The 20,428-nt window shown below is 42.6% G+C and overlaps 2 protein-coding genes across 17 annotated transcripts in view; both read right to left on the bottom strand.

The window, feature by feature from the left end:
* LYPD1 (LY6/PLAUR domain containing 1) overlaps positions 1 to 6,568 on the bottom strand; it is a 30,284-nt gene extending 23,716 nt beyond the window's left edge. The window contains exons 1-3 of one of the 3 annotated variants that reach the window (XM_083414320.1): positions 4,009 to 4,389; positions 3,187 to 3,523; positions 1,043 to 1,180 (exon numbers count right to left, since the gene is read on the bottom strand). In XM_083414320.1, the coding sequence (XP_083270446.1) occupies positions 1,043 to 1,180; positions 3,187 to 3,238 (190 nt within the window). In that variant the 5' untranslated portion in view covers positions 3,239 to 3,523; positions 4,009 to 4,389. Of the gene's footprint in view, positions 1 to 1,042; positions 1,181 to 3,186; positions 4,390 to 4,418 lie in introns of those variants that run through there. The other 2 variants (XM_083414318.1, XM_083414319.1) reach the window with 2 other exon arrangements.
* A 919-nt stretch (positions 6,569 to 7,487) lies between these two features.
* Positions 7,488 to 20,428, bottom strand: part of NCKAP5 (NCK associated protein 5) — a 588,547-nt gene continuing 575,606 nt past the window's right edge. For all 14 annotated transcript variants that reach the window (XM_083404704.1, XM_083404711.1, XM_083404705.1 and 11 more), the window contains one exon: positions 7,488 to 8,910. In XM_083404704.1, coding sequence (XP_083260830.1) covers positions 8,641 to 8,910 — 270 coding nt within the window. In that variant the 3' untranslated portion in view covers positions 7,488 to 8,640. The remainder of the gene's footprint in view (positions 8,911 to 20,428) is intronic.

Genomic DNA, 20,428 nt, shown 5'->3' with positions numbered 1-20,428 from the left:
AACCAAATATATTGTAATTATATATTTATGTCTTCCATTATCAGATAGGTCCCAGTGTTATTGACATGGGTACTGAAGCATAACAGGCATAACTTGTTGATCTCCTTAGCAAATATATTCCACTCCTCCCAAGATGGATGATAATCTTCAATGTCAGTGATACACAATATTCTCTGCATCTTCTATCGTCTTGCTTTTGTATGTCCCAATTTCACCCCTCTAGAGATTTCAAAGCCAGATATGATTTCAGGAAGGGTTAGAATCAGTGGTTTTACATGGGCTTTCCCATAGATGCCAAAGACCTTTTCCCTCCTAGGTACAATTGTAAATCCAAACCTGTTTGATAGCAACCAGCATGGATCACGTGATCTATGCTGCTTTAAAAAAAATATAACCCTTCCATGTTGCATGGTTTGGTACACAGAAGAACAATTTATGTCATCAACATTTTCAGCCAACAGACTGTCAGCTACTTTTGCAAAGCATGCCCTTTTGTGTGAAATTCTACATGGGAAATAAATGATCTAGGACCCTTATTCCCAAGACCAAAGCAGAGCCTCCTAACCTTCAGCCCATCTTATGCAGTTCCATTATATTTAATGGCCGAAAGCTCAGTTCACCACATCCGCTCTCCCTAAAGATCAACCACTGGGTATGTGACTTGCTAGAGTAAATAACGGCAGCTACTAATTCAATACATTTCCCTCCAACTGATGGGAGAAGGCCCGTGTAATTAACGGTAATGAGATTAAATGAACTTGTTATTAATTCCCGAGTATTCTAAAGAGGTCTGAGGCTTCAAGTGTTGTTTTATTGTACTTTTGATAACTTATTTTAAGTAAGCTTTAGCATTTACAATGTAAAGTGGAAGGATGAACCCTGTGACATACAGCAGAATAAATGAATGGCACGGTTAATGATTCAAATCAAAATAAAGGTGTTACAAACATGCATTTGAATTACCTATGGAGTTGAGTTAGACAGGAAATAAAATGAAAAGGGAAGAGACTTAATGAGAAAGAACTGATATAGTTTACCCTACCTGTACTTTGTTCCATGACTTCCTTTTGACACATATCTTGGACATTCACAGTGCAATTCACTATGAACTCTGGGGACGAGCAATCATTATTTAGCTGAAATTCCTCACACTGATAGCACTGTATTTGCAAAGCAAATCCTAGAAGAGAAAGAAACATTATTTAGCATGTGCTAAGAATAATTTTTAATGCAGAAATTCTGTGTTTATTTCTATAGGAATAAGCCCCATTGAACTTAATAGGACTTATTTCATAAGCATAAAGACTTGCAGTAAGCAAGCAAGTCCCATTGATTCAGTAGCACTTACTTTTGAGCGGTCATGCTTAGGATTGTGCTGTATATTAAGTTTCCTTTTATTTAATTTCTCGCATATATACACACATACACACTCATTCATTCTCTATTTGGCTGTAACCGTTGTCCTTTTAGCTAACACCATGGTTTAAGTATATAGTATCCTTTAATAATCTGCCAACTTTAATCCACATCAGACCTTTAAACATGGGCAAAACTCATTATCAGTTATGTTTGCTTCCAAGTTTTCAAACCCTTCTGGCTTCATCAACCTAAACTGTATCCAGCAGGGGGCAGAATGAACAATAATGACCAGTAGCAAAATTGATCTGTTTTGCTCACCATCTTGTCCTCTCTGCTTTTCCTTCTTAAAAGGTTTGGTGTAGGGTTGTGTTTTTTTTTTAAGCACTAGGCTTTTAAAAAGCAAGCAAATGACCGAAAAAGTAAACCACCTAATAGATGTGCTCCAGAGCTTTTCTGTGCCAAAGGGTTTACTTAACTACTAATTAATTGCAATGATTTAATTACTATTTTGCCATGCACAATTACAGCTGCAAAGCATCCTTAGCTTCCCTCTTTTATCATGCAAACGAGGGTCCTTCTGGAAGTTTAAGGCGAGGGCAGGGGGAGTTTCCCCATATTTACTGTCTGCTGGAGCTGCGCCTGAGCAAGGGCATCCATCCTAGATCTCCCAGCGCTCCTGGAGGATTTGGGTGCTACGGAAAGATCCGGACGGAATAGCCCACGCCGCCCCACACCTATTGACAGTCGAGGGCACTTGGGAGGGAAGCTGTGCTTTTAGCAATGTCTCCTTAAAATGAAGTGCGATCATTGGAAGGAGCGGTTTGATCGGGCTAGCACGCACGGAACTGGCTTCGGCGCGGTCACAGCGGAGAATGAAGCTCAGCTAGTCATTTAGCTGCCCAAGGATGCCTGAATAGTTGCCATTACTCAGCCGAGTTTCCTCCCCATTCAACTCGTGGGGCCAGGCAGTAGGTATCTGGGCTGTTTTAGTTAAACAGGTGCCTGCTGGCTCCTGACGGGCAGCCCTAGCGTTGTTGCTCCTTAAGGTAGTTTGCAGGAGAACTACTAACACTCCCCACCAAAGGGCTCTGCAAGGAACACGGGGGTTGGGAGGGTAACCGTGACGCACAGACCGAGAAGAATCCTCTGTTCCGAGGGTTGCTAGTTGGCTACTAAGCGGAGGGCTTCCCGGGCAACCGCTTGCCGGTGTGAATCGTCACCCCTCCCCGGGAAATAGGGGGAAGGAGACTCGCGGGAGCGATGGGGCGGGGGCTGCTGCTCTACGGCTTGCTGCGATCTGCCCGCGGAAGTTCCCAGGGCTTGTCTGGGAAGCTCGCCTCGGCAGCGTCCCTTAGGCAGCGCAAGTGGACTGCTCCCAGACAGATCCCAAGCGAGTTCTCCTTGGAAAGCCGAGTTTCTCTTCCAGAAACAAGCGCAGCAGGGATGGGCAAGCAAGCTTTCCTTGCTGCTGTGAGCGAGACCTCGGGAAGCGGACGGGTTCCAGAGGCGGCGATGACCACGGGTGGGCTGCGTGTCCCCGCGCATTTCTCGGGAGAGGCACACAGAGGAGCCAGGGTCCGGCGGTGGCTCAAGCTGGCAGGGCAGAGCTGCCGGCGAGACGGTAGCAAAAGGAGCAGCCGCCGCCGCCGCCTTCTTGGCTGGCTGGGGCGGGAGCTGCAGAGTTGGTGCCAGCAGCAGCAGCAGCTGTTGAATGGCAGGCGCGAACTTTGCAGAGTGTCGGCGAGGAGTCCTTGGCACCGGGCAGGCACCGATTCGAGTCGGCGGGGCGGGGGTTGGGGGTCGGCTACGGCGGGCGTCCCCTCTTACCTGGCGCCAGCAACAATCCCCAGAAAGTTGTCGCCACGGCGAGGAGCCACATCCTCTTGGAGCCGTCGGAGGGGCTGGCGGTGGCGGTAGGAGACGCTGGCCAAGGCACGGCAGCTCTCAGCAGAAGCAGCAGGCGGGCGACGCCGGGAGAGCCGCGCACCTCTGCCTCGTCGGACTGGTGCGAGTGCTGCAGCCGCTGCGGAGAGGAGCTCCGGGGGCAGCAGGCGACGCCTCAGCCCGCATCGCCCGCCCGAGCCCCGGCTCCCTCTCGTCCTCCCTGCGAGAGCTCCCTCCAGCCTCGCCGGAGTTGAGAGACTGAAACTACAGCGGAAGACGCCTAGCCAAGAAGAGGCGACGGAGAGGAGGGCGGGGAGGGAGAGAGAGACCCACCGAATAACCCCCACCCGCCTTCCCGGGGTCACGTGGTGCCCCCTCCTCCCTTTCCTGCAGGGGGGGAAGGAGGGAGAAAGTTTATGGAGACAGGCAGAATCCTTCAGCTTGGAGAGGCGAAGGGGGAGGAGCCCCTCCCACCCTCCAAACACCTGCACGCGCCGCAGCTGCGATGGGGGAGGAGGCCGGCGGTCAGCCACTCAGTTCCCACCTGCGGGGCTAACGCGGAAGCTCCTCCGACGCAGCCGCGTCCCCAGTTGGATTGGTACGGAAAGATCGGCACTCATCTAACACCCAGTTGTACAATATCCCCAACTTTAAACAGCTGCTTACTCTTTTGCTCAGGCTTCTCTCTCCCCTCTCTCTGCCTACCAGGGTCTTCTCTCCCTCTGTCACTCACGCTCACTTTCACGCTGTCTCCCCCTTTCATACTCTCGCCAGATTCCTCCGCCGCCTTAGGACGGTGTGTGGTTGTGAGACTCCCTCTCCCCCACTTGAAACAATGATCAGTTTTCCTAAGCAGCCTTTAAAACGAATGAATAAATAAAACCACACAAACACTGTGGAGATGCAATAGTCAAAATGACTCATCGAGAGTGGATTAGTTGGCTGCTACAATCAATCAACCACTTTCAAGTAATTTTGCAATTAGTGGCTAATAGGTGGGTTTCCTCCGCTCTGATTGCCGCCACCTCCCCGCCCCTCCGCGCTTTTATGGGCGCGATTGTGGTTGTGCGAACACATTAATTGGCCGTAGACGACGTGAACTGGAACCAAGGCCGAGGAGGGGGGGGGGGGTTCGCGCTCTGAGAGCCGACGAGGCAGGGGAGCCATTCACTTACCCGCCCGCTGTAGGAGGGCCGCGGCCTGTCCCATGCCGCTAGCGCCTTCCACAGGTGTGGTGTCTGTATTGGCGCGTCTCGTCTCCAGTGCGCCCAGGGTGGGCGACGTTTCTCCCATCCTAGATTATATACATTGCGCTTTTGCCGCCTGTTGTAACTGCCTGAGGCACTTGGAAAAGAGAGGACGCCTCTCTCGGGCGCGGGAAAAAGGCCGCCCTTTCCACACAGAGACAGCCGCGAGGGACAACAAACGGAGCCGTGCAAAGAAAGGAGCTCGTTCTGGTCTGGGCTTTTCCCAGGGCGATGCCTTCTGCTCCTAAATAATCGGCACATATCAAGCAGTGGCGGCTTCAGTGCCCTGTCCCCAATAGTTTCAACCTGGTGCAGGGACCGCAGGGCCGGCTCATGTTGTGGAGCAGGTGGAGAACAGCTTGAGGTTGCTGCGGATGGGTTGGGGGGGGGGGTGTCTAAGGGTAGTAGGCTAATACCTCAGATGTCATGATCGCACAGGTCACAGTATAGGCGTGCACACCGGCACACATTCATCTCCTCCATTGGAGAGGGATGTGCTTGGTGTTTGTTTCTCCTGTCTTTCATGTGGCGCTTTGGCAGCATTTGAGGCGGCAGCTTGCTGAACTGACTGCAGAGAAGGTGAAGGGTGCTCTCCTGGGAGGCCGAGCGGATGCGCCAAGTCGTCTCCCGGCCAAAAGTATTTCTGTACTTTCGAGAGAGAACATACCCGACACCCTTGAGGACTAGAAACGGACTTTTAAGAAAACAAAAGAGGGATGAGTTGTAAAATGCCCCCATTCGGTGCCAGATTGCTAAATTTGCGCAAGCATCCTGATGGTGTGGATGCACGAAATGCTCACCTAAGGTACTCCCTCCGCACAAAGAGGGTAGCCTGAGCAGTTGCTGAAGGCTACGTTATGCGTTTACTTGCATAGAGGCTGTCAAGTTTTGAACCAGGAAGTCAGTGTTCAAATCTTGTCTCTGCTCTGAATTTATGCTAACTTTAACCCAAGCAGTTTCCCCTCATGCAACACGGGGGAAAATAAATCTTACTTGCCATATAGGATTATTGTAAGGGTCGCAAAGCGTGAAGCGCTTTGAATACTTGAGAGCGATATGCAAACATTTAATACAATTAGTTTGCACAAGTCAGAGAAAAGCATCTGTTGCTGCTTTTTATTCCCTGGATACGTGTTCTTGAAGCAGAGATGGGGAACTTCTGGTCCTCCAGATACGGGTGAAGCACAGCTGCCACCATTCCTGGCCACTGATAATGCGGACTGGGGCTCATGGGACTAGGAGTCCAAACAGATCGGGTTCGCTATCCCTGTTCTGAACTCTGTCTAGTAACACTGGGTGAATCAACAGGGCGCGTGGGTTAACGTTTTGCGCGCCTCCCACGTGCATTCAGAGAGGCATGCGTGGGCAGCCTCTTTTCTCAGGCTCTTTAAAAAAAAAAAGTACAGCGACTGTACACCGACAGCGTCCACCAAACAACTCACACGCTACTCCGAGGCAGCGGGGAGGAAGTGACGCTGTGCCGTAGTGAGGAGGCGCCAATGCGCTCTAACCAAACAACCAAATAGGCGAGCTTAAACGAGTGAAGGCTTTGCGCAAGCGTGTGTGCGTGTAGGATTAGGTGGTCAAAAGGGCGCGCGCTCAGGCACGCACCACCGCGCTCGAGCCGCCGCCCCCCTCGCTCGCTCATCTTTTTGGCGGGAAAAACGAAGGACGAGGCGCGAGGACGACAGCACTGCCTCCCGCGCGAAGAGGGTCTTACGGAACGGAGAACGCACGCTCTTCAGCGTTTTCAGCTGAGCACCGGGAAAGCGCTTCGTTCTGTGGGAAAACAACGCGCCAAGCGGCCCTTCGGAGCGCGCCGCCTACTACCTGCCTGCCGCTCTCGCGCGCTGCTGTGCTCCAAAGGCACGAAACCTCACCCCGCTCCCATCAGCAAGGCCCGGAGCGTTTGTGTGTGTGTGCGCGCGCGCTTGACTCGCTGAAAAGCGCCTTCTGCAGCCCGCGCAGCCTCTTCCAACCTGAGAAAAATGAGCCAAACAGGCAGCAAATGGGAAAGGGGGACCGGCAGGCAGCCTATCCTTCACATAAGTTTAAGCTTGATAACATTATGGCAATACAACTGGAGGGGGCGCCAGGTTGGCGAAATAAGAGTTAAAGCATCTCTCATGCCTTACCTTAGTGCTGCAGAGGGGGCGGCAGTCGGGGATCGCTTCTCGCCTTCTAGGATTTACCAACAAATAAAAAAAATTTGAAGTGAGGTGCTGGGCGTCGTTTCTTGGCAATTGGGGACTATTCAGGGCAATCCTATACACGTCCAACAAGAAGCGAGCTTGAGGGAGCTCAGTGGGACTTACTCTCTGACTGGTAACGGAAGCTTAGGCTTCACCATGTTTCATGCCAGTGACACAAAGGACGTAAGAAAATAAAATAAATATAACGCACGCGCCTTATAAACGGGCAGCCTTCTTTTTATCAGGGCTCAGACCCTGTATCTCCATGCCTGCAGTTCTGTGGGGGCTTCACTTTGTTGCTGGAGCACTTTATCTCCCATAAGATTATGTGTCTAAAGCTGTTCCATTACCACTTGCACCCGCCTCTGATGGCTTTTTCCAGCCTCATCTCTCCGAGACCTTTCTTTGCTTTTCATCATTCACCCAATCTTTTCTCAGAGAGAGATAGAATGAGAGCTAGAGAGAAATCGCTAGAGAGGTTTGAATTAAGCTTAAATTACTTCTTAGTTGCCATGTAGAAAATTCATTTGACTGATTTTGCATCCTATCTGCACATACATTAGCAGAGAAGCATACCAGGCAAACTTGGTTTGAGAAGGGAAATGGCTGGAGAATCATTAGTATACAGCTGTGTATTTTGTTGCAGTTGGTCCTCCTGTCTATAAATATTGCTTTATATTTACATATAAAGGTAGTTTTAACTATCAATTTCCAGGTAGATTTTAAATGCCTGCTTCAAATCAACCCTTACCACTGTTAGAACATCTGTTGATGTGTATGTAATATCATTGTTTGGATAACCATATATGATATGACTTTTATTCAGAAATAAACCGCAAAGGAAATTTCATAAAAATCAGAAACAACCAAACTCTACCCCAACATTATTTAAAACAACATGAAATGTAACATTGCACGAAAGTACTAACCAAGTAACACTGATAGTACAACATAGTGGGTGGAAATCAACAGGCTTATGCTACAAACATAGTAAACGGGTTAGGAAGTATTGTAAATATAGCTAGCTTACAGGCTGCTGTACAAAAGTTGTTATAAATATTCCACATCTAAAAAAAATACGCTCCACCTTTGAAATAGACTTCTCCCTTACATATAAAGAGTCTTTGTAGGAAACCCCCACCCCCCATAATTTGTTTGCTGGCACCAATCTTTTTCTTGATTAAAAAAATTTAAATTGTTGAATATAAATCTAAATCAATTGCATTATAGTCCATGATTCCCGAATTAACAGAATTAATATGAAATCATATCAAAGTTAAATCAACACAACATGTATTCATGGTATAAGGCTACAGATTATAGGGAAGGAGGGTATCTCTTGGATGATTTCACCAAATGTCATTAAGAGAAATATGCAAGTTCATAGAGAATCTTTTCAAAATTGCACAAATATATGCATTTTAAAAAACATATGTTGTACAATGTGGTTCAAGGTGATTCATTATAGACCATTTGGCAAGTTCAATTTTGCGATAAAGCAGTGTTTCTACATACAGTTTTAAGACTAGAACGTTCATAAATCTTTATTTTACAAAAAAATTACTAACTTTGTTAATATTAACATCAGTGTTTAAAGTTAGTAGCCTGCTATTTCAGGAGCATGGCACCAATTAGTATTTATTGCTGTCATGTTTTTCTACAAATATAATTTTATTTCTCTTCCCCAGAACATTTTTTACAACTTCTGTACAATAATTCATAAAAGTGCAAAATTAAGACTATTTCTTTTTAGTAACAACTGTGTTGTACTGTCAAACTTTCAGTCTTTTTGTTATAATGCAGATTTTTCTTCGTTATTGCTCTATATGAATATATCTGGATATATCCTATCATGAGTCTTAGCAACTTACTTTGAATATTTTCAACAGCTCTTATTTATTTAGTTCTTCTGTTCATTAAGTGCTCCACTCAGTGGCCACCCATGTCGAGTGTCCTCTTTATACATCATTTGAGCCTTGGCTTGCACAGGATGAGAAGCTATCATATAAAGAATCACTCAAGGACTCCAAGTGGTCTATATCATGCCTATCGGAACTATTTAGAGAAACTTCTTCATTCTTCCCATTTTCTTCTTCTTGCCCTTCAACCTTGCTCTCCTTTTCCAATAAAATGCTTCTGCTGCTGTTAAATTTATTGAGAGACTCCAGGGAAATTTTAGATAACCCCTTTTCAGAATCTTCCTTTGCTTCTTCAGGTTGCTTCAATTTCTGTAACGATTTAAGAGGAGAGGAAGTCAGAATTAGAAACATACTCTTCTCCAAAAACAAAAATAGTTATCAAAATTGTAAATAGTCAATTACTGCCTGTCCAAAGTTCACAGCAGAAAAGAAATAGATAGTTAAATGCTTTGGGGCTTAATCCTCCATAATAATTAAATCCAAGAATAAAGTTCATTTTGGGATAAATCATAGCTTTAATGATTCTGCTGAGACAAATAGGACTCAATTTGCAAAACAGTTAAGTGCCATTTACATTTTAAGCAGCTGATTTTGGAATCTGTATGTGTAAAATATCTCCAGCATCTCCAGAGTAATTTACATTTCCCATCCTTTTTCAGGAATCATTATTTAAGGACAACTCGCTATTTGTCAAAGTAGCTGGCGCTATTATTTCATTTGGACTCCAGTGAGTGCACTCCTATTCTGAGACCCAGTAACAGTGCAAATATTAGGTGAAAGCAGAAGACAAGACAGGCATGGTTAAGTTCTATTAAAATCAGTGGAACTTTTGAATACAGACAAATGTTCATGCCTCACTTATTTCAATAAAACCAAAGTGCACCTAACTTGTCAGGGTCACACCAGAAAGAATAGTGAAAGCAAAGGTGTGTCCCCCCCCCCTACATCATTTCCTAGGTCCTCCCTGCCTCCTCCATCCAACACTCTATCAGCTTCAAGGCAGGTGTAGTTTTCTCCTTGGCTTGGGGGCATGTTGGTGAACTCCCAAAGCCCCTAAACTGCCCCACTTTCTGCCTCTACCAGACATCAGTGAGGCAAGAACCAGGAACATTTCTGTAGCAGCAGGAGGGGGCCCTACAACACTGGGTCTCCCTTTCCATCCTTGGAGGATACTGTCCAAAACACCCAATGGCCACTGGAGTGCATTCCCAGGGACTACAAGACTGCAGGTTATGTCTGCAGCGTTATATATACATGTACCTGATCTCACTGGAACATGTTTTTGTTGTCAGATTTTGTTGCCAGTAGTGTAAATCAGATATAAAAACTATGCATTACAGTGGTACCTCGGGTTAAGTACTTTTCAGTTTCATTGTTCTGCAAGGGACAATGACAATAAAGATATCGTAATCGTAATTCGTTCTGGAGGTCCATTCTTAACCTGAAACTGTTCTTAACCTGAAGCACCACTTTAGCTAATGGGGCCTCCCACTGCTGCCGTGTGATTTCTGTTCTCATCCTGAAGCAAAGTTCTTAACCCGAGGTACTATTTCTGGGTTAGCAGAGTCTGCAACCTGAAGCGTATGTAACCCGAGGTACCACTGTACTTTGAGAGAGAAATGCTGGAGTACAAAATATTTAAACGTGTATGGAATGGTGTGGCCTATACCTAACCGGTGTCAGAGGAAAAGAAGCAACTTCTGATATCCAATTAATCTATAGATTAATATACCACCTGTTTTAACAGGCTGAGTATTTGGAACTTTAGTAAGGAACCTGGAATCTGAGGGAAAGTATCCCAATGTGTATTGTATATATATTTACTAAAATAAATCTGTATAATGCAGACATTAATTAAATTTACTAGGAAAGAACTTCACATTTTGCATGTGTATTGATTTTCATGAACTAAAAAACCTTTCCAACAGAAATGAAAGCAACAGGAGAGGAAATTACACTGAGCTGGTCCAATCCCCTCAGGCCAGAATCAATCAGATATTGGCTATGTCTACTTGGAGAAGTGTTGTAATCTGACAAAACTACATAAAATGAAGCACTGGACAATGTATCAGCATATTATATATTTTTTTAAAAAACAAAACTGGATTGTACAATACCAATTTTATCTCTGCTTGAAGAACACTTTTAATCAGCTGTTTTAGGGAGAGGTTCAATATAAAAATGACCTGGTTTTCACACACAGCTGGTGTTTTTTAAAAAAACAAAAAAAACCATCTCTTCTCAATAATATCATTAAAGAAATACATGAAAATACTGAATGCATTAGGGGCTTTACCAATATCTAAAGTTTTTGCAGTATCCATTGTTAAATGAGGTGTGCTAAAGTCACAATCATTCTTCATTTTCAGTATTAGTTCCAAGCAGAAATAAATGGATCAATAAACTATTGGCAGTCCAAGAACAAACATTTTTACTTTATGTCTAGTTGGCAAGTGAAGTGGCTGATTTAGTGGTCATTCAGAAATATCAAGAATACAATACAGACTACCAAAGGAAAAAGAGATATTGCAACGTAAGAGCAACATAAGATGAGGATGTTTGACTCTGAAGAACTTAGGGTTCTGTTTAGGTCCATGTTATGTGTGCCCATTTTTGCAAAAAGAATTTAAGCCACAATGCTAATTTTTACAGTTGAAGCCCAACCCATAACCAGCTAGGCCTGGTTAATTTGATTTTTAAAAAATGCTTTAAGCCCAAGTACAAATTGTGCAAGTCATTTTCAAAAAGCTTAAGTAGCCAGGGTGATGGGTCTGTGTTTGCTGCTACTGAATTACACTACCATTTCCACAATCAGACTATAACATCTGCACTATCTTATTCCATTACAAGAGTGAGATAAGGCAGCTGAAACGTAAGCCTTACATTTATTGATTCAAACCATCCAGTAATTCATGGAAAAAACCACTAAAGTCACTGGGTCTCCAAGTGGCAGCCATGCCCCAGCAAAGACATATGCTCATGCATGAGCTGAATAAACTGTGTGTAAGGGAGTATGCTCATGTATTCATGAGAAACATGTATTTTTGTGGAAGAAAATGGAGCACTTCTGCATATGTAATGCTTTGGATCGTGTCCAATGTAAGATTAGATATTCTAGTTCTATTAGTATTCTATTGGTCTGAATCCTAAGGGCCCCATGCATGTGTTGAAAGCAGTTCTGCACACTTGCAGGGTGTGGGGCTGCCCATCTCCCCTCTGACTGCATCCCTCCTCCCCATGCCATATGAAGCCAGCTACAGACATGGCCTGTCAGGAATGCTAATTTTGGGGTTGGTCAGTGCAGGGATGTAGCTGGAGAGCTGGAAAATACACAGCCCTTTGGAGCCAGAGAGAGAGAGAGAGAAAGAGAAAGAGAAAGAGAGGGAGAGAGAGAGAGAGAGAGAGAGAGAGAGACTAGTTTGATTTTTGCATCTCAGTCATATAGGCCACTGGGTTATTGTCAGCTTGATCCTACAAAACCTCTTTCACTGTCAAACACGAAACACCAAAATTCAGTATCCCCAAAATGGCCTGCAAAGCAGACAAACTACCTGTGGCCTATTGTGTCCTGCCTTCCACACCTTGTTAGCATGGACAATATACTAACAGAGTATTTTTTGTGTTGTGGAACCACTAGAGCTGCTCCAAAATCCTTTTTTTCTGAAATGGAACTAACGTTCTTGGCACTGCTACAAGAGCCTTTGTTGTACAACTAGGTTTGTGTTTTGGAACTTAAGCATTATCATATGGTCTTGGTTGCAAAATGCTAAACCACGGTGCGGGGGAGACATTCCATAATTTTTCATTCATTTTCAGCTACACAGCTCTGTTTTAAATACATTTAACACAGCCAAGAAAATCTAAAGAAAAATATTATAATTATTAATAATTCATATAAGGCTGTTTAGTGGTACAGAAATCTGTGCTGCAGTCCTTTTTCTCATGAAGATCCTTGTGTGGTATGTCACTATGAGTCCCATGCTGCAGGATATGGGGAAAAGGTTTCTCAAGGCCACCTAATTACACCACTGCTGAGTTTTGAATGGAATCCAGACTTCCCAAATTAGCATGTAACACTTCAGTTACATGGTATCCTTCTGTACCATCTGGCTGGATTAGGGCTTGGAGGCAAGGTATTATGGTGGCTGCAGTCCTTTCTAAAGTGACATCCGAAAGGTGGTGCTGAGGGGCTCATGAGCCATACTGCAGCCATCAATCTCTGGATTCCCTAAACTGTTTGACACCTGCAAACATCTCAGGTGTCACCACTATGTGGGTGTTAATACAATACCATTCTTTTCCATCTGTTCATCCTAGAGAAACTGTTGAAACCCTGAATGGGTATCTGGAGGGAGGTTTTGGGATGGATGACCTCAAGCAAGCTGGAACTAAATTCAGATAAAATGAATTATCTGTGTGAGAAAATATGCAGATCTGGATGGAGGTATCCAGCTGGTTCTGGATAAGGTTGCATTCTCCCAAAAGACAAAATTCTCATTTTTGGAAGTTCTACTGGACTTGGCACTGTCAAATGATGCCCAGGTGGCTTCAATGGCTAGAAATGCTTTTTAGCGGTTTAGACTGATTTGCCAACTGCAATCCTATCTAGAGAAAGCAGACCTTGTCACAGTTGTGCAAGCCTTCAGAACATACTATTGTAATGCACTCTATATGGCACAAATGGCTGAATTGTTTGTGTGGGCCTGGTGATCAGAGCAATTGACATATATTTTATATCAGGTGCACCAGTCACCAGTTTGCTTCAGGACAAAATTTAAAGTGCTGCTGGCTACCTTTAAAGCCTTAGATGGGTTGGGATCAAATTATCTGAAGGACTACCTGCACTTGTACAAACCAGGCCCTAAGATCAGTTTCTGGTGTTCTTCTCAAGAAATATTAGGTTAGCAGGAACTAGAAACTGTCCTTTCAGTGGGGACCCCATATTTATGACACTCCTATCCATATGTACATACCGGTAGTTCTTACAGTTTTAAACCTGCCCTAAAAACTAACAGTGAAAAACATCTTCTGTGCTTAAGATGCAATATAGTACTTTGTTGTATATGCCCAACCCCATAAAAGCAGGGGCCTTCATCTCAAAGAACTTGACACAAGGCAGTGCTATATTTAATACTTTACATATATAGAGATACATGGAAGATTTTCCAAAACAGTAGGAACTGCTTGAGTGGGATGCCAGATTCCTTCTATCAGAATTTAAGGAGATAGCTGTAAAAGGAGCTAAGGGTTTCACCTCTAACCTTGTGGGTAGAACTGATAGACTGATCTAGACAAAGATAAACTTATGCTGATCGGACAAAAGAAATGCAGCTTCCTTCTATTTATCACTTTCAGTGGTAGTATTACAGTTTAGTTAGTAATTTAATATGATGACATCAATTAATAAAATATACTAGATAAAGGTGGGGGAAAACATTAAGGTCAAATTCTATGATCAAGGAGCCAAATTAAACCAAAATGTCGAGCAATAAACAGTATTCAGTAGTGAAACTAGGCAAGGGATTTAAAATTTAATCCCAAATCTACCAAAATCAACAGGAGTCTTCCTGCTAACTGTAACGCGTTTTGGATTAGGTCATATTGTCATCAAAACTGGGTCTAGCTTTTAAAGGTAATAGCTGTCTGGCTGTTATCATAAACACTGGAGGACAGCTTTGGTGGTGAAATGAGTTCTTTTTGTACTTGTACTTGACAATACAATAAATAAATTTAATTCCTGTGCTTTAGCACCAAGATTAGTGATCTGAGGGGCACTTGACATACTGCATTGATAGTTGTACACCTAAAGGCTTTTAAGTGTGAAGAGGATAAACATGTGTATCATTAAGGTACAATAGTCAAAGAACTGTGGTTGCAGTTTGAATAAACATGTGGTGGCAAACTCAGGCTGTATTAACACGTGGGGTTTGTTGCATTAGCCACCACATGGAAACGTCAGGAAAATGGAATAAACAGTCAGGTGAATGCTGTCCAAATCCAACATAGCAGCATGTGAATGTTATATTGCAGCAGGTGTGGGAAAACGTTAGTCTTCCATATGTTGCTTGACTAGAACTCCCATCATCCACTGCCCATGCTTGCTGGGGCTGATGGAAGTTTCAGAAACATCTGGAAGGTTAGAGGAAGGATTTCTGCTTGTGCAATGGAATCCTCCCAGGTGACCTCTAAAACTGTTTATCCTCTGGAGCAGATTTGGAAAGGGCGCAGTGTACACACATGGAGTAGCAGAGAGGGGAAGCCCATGTGCGTAAGCAAAAATCTATTCACTACCATGATCTCCAGATGTTGCTGGACTCCAGATGCCATCTGTTCCAGTGAGGATGATCAGTGGTCAGAAACAACGGAAGATACAGCCCAACAACACCTGGGACGTTAGCCATCCATGGCACAATAACAGTAACAATTAATTATTTATATACCACCCATCTGACTGGGTTGCCCCAGACACCCTGGGCAGCTTCCAACAATTATGAAACCACCATGTGTGAAAGGTTCTTTAACTGATCATCAATGGTGGAAGAGAATCTGGTTTTTCTTTTGTTTAATTAACAGTATTTTATTATACTACAGTAAGGTAATGGCTGTGCTGGAATGGAAGATGTTTGGTAGTGTGCTATTACTCTTTGAACAAATACTCATGTAAGCTATTAAAAATAAGCCTTTTTTAATTTCTGGATTTTATTTATTTTTAGTGAAGAGAAAAATTTCAATTACCATTTAAAGTCAGGCTATGAAAAAACGCTCATGATGAATTTGGCAGACCAATGAATATGAAGACACTCACCTCTCTCCCCCACCCTCAGCATGGCCCTTAGTTTAATCTTCAAAACTTTATTTGCAGAATAGATTAACACCTGCATCCTGCTGTCTCCGGGATAAGAAGTTATGTAATATAATACTTAATGCACATGGGCAAATCATTACAAAAGTGTGTGCAATTAATTGTAAGCCTAAAAATAAACTCAATTATATCTTAGCTTCCTTCTGAAATAAATGTGTCTGAACAAAACTTATGAAAATGAACTGTTCTTCTCTCATAATGGAATAAAGTAAGGATTGCCAAATGGATGGCAAGAAATCATCACATCTGCTCAATTCAGTCCTTATTTTGATTACTTTCTATTCCAACTTTTTATCAGGTTTGGGTTTTTTTGTTATCAGTTAGCAAAATGACCAAGATGTAGTGTGGCTGATATAAATTTGGCTATTACTACCATGATGATGATGATGATGATGATGATGATGATGATGATGATTATCTCTTATACTTTAGGAACATGTAAATCTTTCCACTAATACCAAAGTTATATACAGGTTTGGGACTACCCTAAATAAAAAATGCAGAAATGCTTCCAAAGATTTTAAAGAACAGCTTTGGCATAACATGTAAAAGAAAGAAAACAAAGGAACTGACATTGTAAGCATCCAGTTACACAATGGAGAGATAGATGGTGCAGATTTACCCACCACTACAGTGCTTCTAAATCCACTACTGATTTCAGCCACTAGGAAGCTCAAAACCTCTGCTCATGTTTAAATCATTATTTTACTAATGCACTTTTAGTGTGAATCAGTACCTTTTCTTGCTGATAAGGGCCATTCTGCAGGATATCAGATATATATTGTATCCTGGGGAATTGGATGGCTCAGGGATTTGGTAATAGTATATGAAGCCTTTAACCTCTAGGTCACTGGTTCAGATAAAATCTGGCCTACACAAGTGACTGAAAATCATTGCTATCAGAAGCTTGCCTGATGAACCCTGACTAACTCCTCCAGATACTTAGTTTACCTGCCAAGTATCCACATCATCATCACAAAGGAAAGGGGAGAACAAGGAAAAAATGCAAGAGAACAAAGTACTACCACTACTTCTTAGCTGATTTTCGATGTGATTTCCTGATGATTCACAATTATGTTTGCACATATATACATGTCTGCGCACACACACACACACACACACACACACGAAGCTTCATTAAAGATTTAATTAAAACATGCTGCATCATTAAAGATTTAATTAAAACTTAATCACCAAAGTAATGATTACATATTGTTTTGGGTATACTGGATTCCAGAAACAAACATAAAGGCTTAACACGCTACATGTTGTAAGTACAAATAAATAATAAAATGCAGCACACACCTGTCAATCCACTATGGCAATTCTTCTACTTCAATGAAGATGTATTTATGTTGACTTGTTATACACTCTCAATTGCTAGGAATTGGGTATATTATGCTGTACTATTAAATAGACACACAAATGGCAAAATCTATTCCCAATACCTGAGTGAGCTCAGCTTTAAGTTTATGGAGGTGACAGAGATGGGTACATTGAAGAATGGGAGGTGAGCATATCTCCCATCGTAAATAAGAGTTGTTTTGCTACAAGCCATGTCCATGTGCCTAAGAGCTATCTGGGTGGGGAAATGGGCAAAGCAGCCCGTGAAGACTGAAGGATCATGCTCCAAAAATATAAAGATGAAAATGTGAAGAACTACAGCAGGTGTCACACCCAATCTAAAGCTTAGACTTGGCCACAAAGAGAAGGCAGCCAATATCTAAAATTCTTTAATGCAACTCAGGCTCAGGAACATTTAAATTTAAGGTTCTTCAATGCTTCCAATAACAACTCAGGTTCAGTTATGGGAGTTCATAACTGAGCCATCCAGCATAGATGTCCTTCTCCATATCCATTGCCATTTGATCCTGCTGTCATGGATTAATTTAGAAGCCATCTGTGATAAGTCTGAAAGATTGTGACAGGCGAGTGGAGAGAGAATTGTCTGTAAGGCATGCCCAGCAACTGAGTGGGAGCAGTAAAAAGGGTGCAGGGAAGGAAGATAGGTATGGTGTGTATTTTTGTGTTTTTATATTGCAAGCTGCCAAATTGCTATGAGAATTAAATATAGATCAACAAAATCAATACTTAATTGCATAACTCAAGGTCTTTCATTTCACACCTAATCCCTGATCAGAAGTAGCAAGTATGCTGATTAAAAAGTAAAATAAAAATGTTGCTATGAAGTGGAATAGTTTTCAAGCTTTTTGCATGTTTAAATCTGCAAGTTACTCTGCCTTTGCTTATCCAAGGTCATATTGATCCAATAATCTATACTATTTATCATGTTAAATTTCACATTTAATCAGAGCTAGATGTCTTAGAAATCACTGAAGGTACTTTATATTTATGATATAAAGTAACTAATGGACCATTGAGTAAATTACATAAAAACATCATAGTGCACGCTATTAACGTTCTGTGGCTCCCCCACCCCTTTTTTTAATTCAAATTTTCTATTGTTAACAAGTTCCTTGGAAACAGTGGAGCTGAATCATACAATAATACAAATCAGAGTTCTTACTCCACTAATGTAACTGGTGATAAATTAGTCAGTCCATTATGCATAAACTTGAAAGTTTGTGCGTGCCCAAGGAATTTGTTTTATAAAAAGGCTTATTTAGTTTTCAAGCTGGAATCAGCAGTTTTCTATCTGTTGAAAACCAAATATACATCCAAAGGAACAGTATTTTGTGTGTGCAATCTGCTGCCAAAAATCACCTGAAAAGAATGAGATACCCATACTGCTTCCTGTGATTGCCATCATTATAGCACATTCCTAGGTATGTCTATTCAGAAAGAAGCCTTATATGGTTAAACTGGGCTTATCCCAGATAAGTGGGCACAGGGTTGCAGCCTGAGGCTGTGTACACACTCCTGTTTACTCTGCATCCTGTGTACTCTCACTGCTGGCTTGGGAAGTGGTGTACATATAATGCATATAATGCATACCTAGCCTGTAATTTCTAATGAAATGCTGCATTTTGATGTGTTTTTCCCCTAACCAGCTACTATCCAAATTGAGAAAAAGTACAACCTTGCTGTATTTTAACCTGGTAACACAGCCTTAGCTGATCTTCAGTGCACTGCTTCCAGATTTTTATTTCTTCTTTCATATGAAAGCTATTAATTTACAAAGGAGGGGAAGAGAAACATTCCTACAATTTATTTTTCCTGCATCTTATTATGCCCCCTCCTTTCCATTATCAGAGCCACTTTCTGCATTGCCACCACAAACCCTGTCAAAATAAGCATTTTGTTAATTTCATTGGATGGTTCCTTCTTGCCAGAGCTAAAATGGGTTCTTCTCAAGTCCAGAAGTCATAGGCTTTCCAAAAATTAGGAAAAACGGATATAGCTGGGCATGCAGTCAGTGACAGGGCTGTTGCAGGCCGTACCCCAACATATGCATTCCCAACCTGTGCAAATTCATTTATAAGTTGGAACAGAGCTTACATAAAACTGGAAATGTCTCTCTCCCTAAAATGGGGTCAAATGGTCAAACAATTCAAGAAATAGCATGTGTGTATCTGTGTCACAGTGCTATTTAGAGCACAAATGAATACAGAATGCCCTAAAATGAATATAATCCAATCACTGATATGGATGTGGACCAGTCCCAACCACCAGCAGCTGCTAATGAATAAACATGACCAGCAGTGCCCTTCTGCCATTTACATAGTCCAAACAGGTCAGTCTGCACAAGAGGGCAAATGGATACAACTTAGATGGGGTTTGTTTGTTTTTTTAAAAAAGGAGAGCACTCAAAGCACTGAGGGAGCATTTTGACCTCTAGAACATCCAGAAACAGGCTTTAAGCTCACTGCGGCTCCAACAAATAAGTTTCAAAGGGAGATTCAACTGTGAAGCTCTCTCACTGAACTTCATTAGCAAATTTGACATGGTGGGATTTGGTTTGAGCTGATCCTAGATATTCCTAGCTTACCACGGAAGTAAAGAGTGTGTCTACATGTTGTGTGCAGTTCTTTTTACTATTAAAAAAAACCCAGCTGCTGAAGCATCAGTTAGAAGTGGAAAACCAATGCAGGGAAGAGGAGCTTATTAAATATTTCTGCTCTGGCTGTTTTTCTGTTGCAAAACATCCTTCTCAGCTGCTTTTACCTCCCACTAGGTAACAGATGGTAGCTAACAAATGCAGAAGGGCACTGTTGGCTATACCTGTTCATCATCCGAAGTTTCTATTTGGGAATGGATCATATCCATGTTGCAGATTTGATCTAGTAATTCTGTATTCACCTGTATCTGCCTAGGTGCCATTCATTTCCTCCTTTCTTTTCACTTGGTAACAAAAACTTTCCTCTTCTCTTTATATTCATATTACAGTATATACCTGCCTAGTTTGGTGTATCTGACAAGTGATCTCTGGACCATGAAGCTTTCGTGCCACAGCTTTTTAGTCGTTAACGAGCTACAAAACGTTGTTGCGCTGCAATAAACTAACATGGTCAACACTTCCCGTAATAAAAATATTTATATTTATAGTGCTTCAGCAATTAGCTGTTGAACAGCTAATTGGGTATCCAAGATTGAAGCTCTGCTGTTGCACTGTACCTGGATCATCATCATTATTATTTATCATCGTTATACTTATACACCGCCCTATACCCGGAGGTCTCAGGGCGGTTCACAACAAGACCACAACATGTAAACATATGAAATCAAACCAAAAGCAGTAACCCAATAAACCTGCATGCAACTGTCTGCATGCATGGGACTTCCTCCCCTGTCCCCAGTCCCAGGCCCCTCTCTGGATATTTGGGAGACTGTCTGGAGCACATTTTGAGAACTCATGGAAGAAGGAGAGGAAAGAAAAGTTCCATTGTACCAGAGGAAGCAAGCGCATGGAACTTTGGTTACAACCCACCAAAAGGAATAAACCTTGGCTTACACTCTTTAGAATATGCATGCATGTAAATGTACAAATTCAACATTATTTTTAGG

Source organism: Podarcis tiliguerta, assembly GCF_965153285.1.
Source record: "Podarcis tiliguerta genome assembly, chromosome: 1".
In the NCBI taxonomy this organism is placed as follows: domain Eukaryota; kingdom Metazoa; phylum Chordata; class Lepidosauria; order Squamata; family Lacertidae; genus Podarcis; species Podarcis tiliguerta.
Note: the sequence above shows the minus strand (reverse complement) of the source record. Positions and strands in the feature narration are given on the sequence as shown.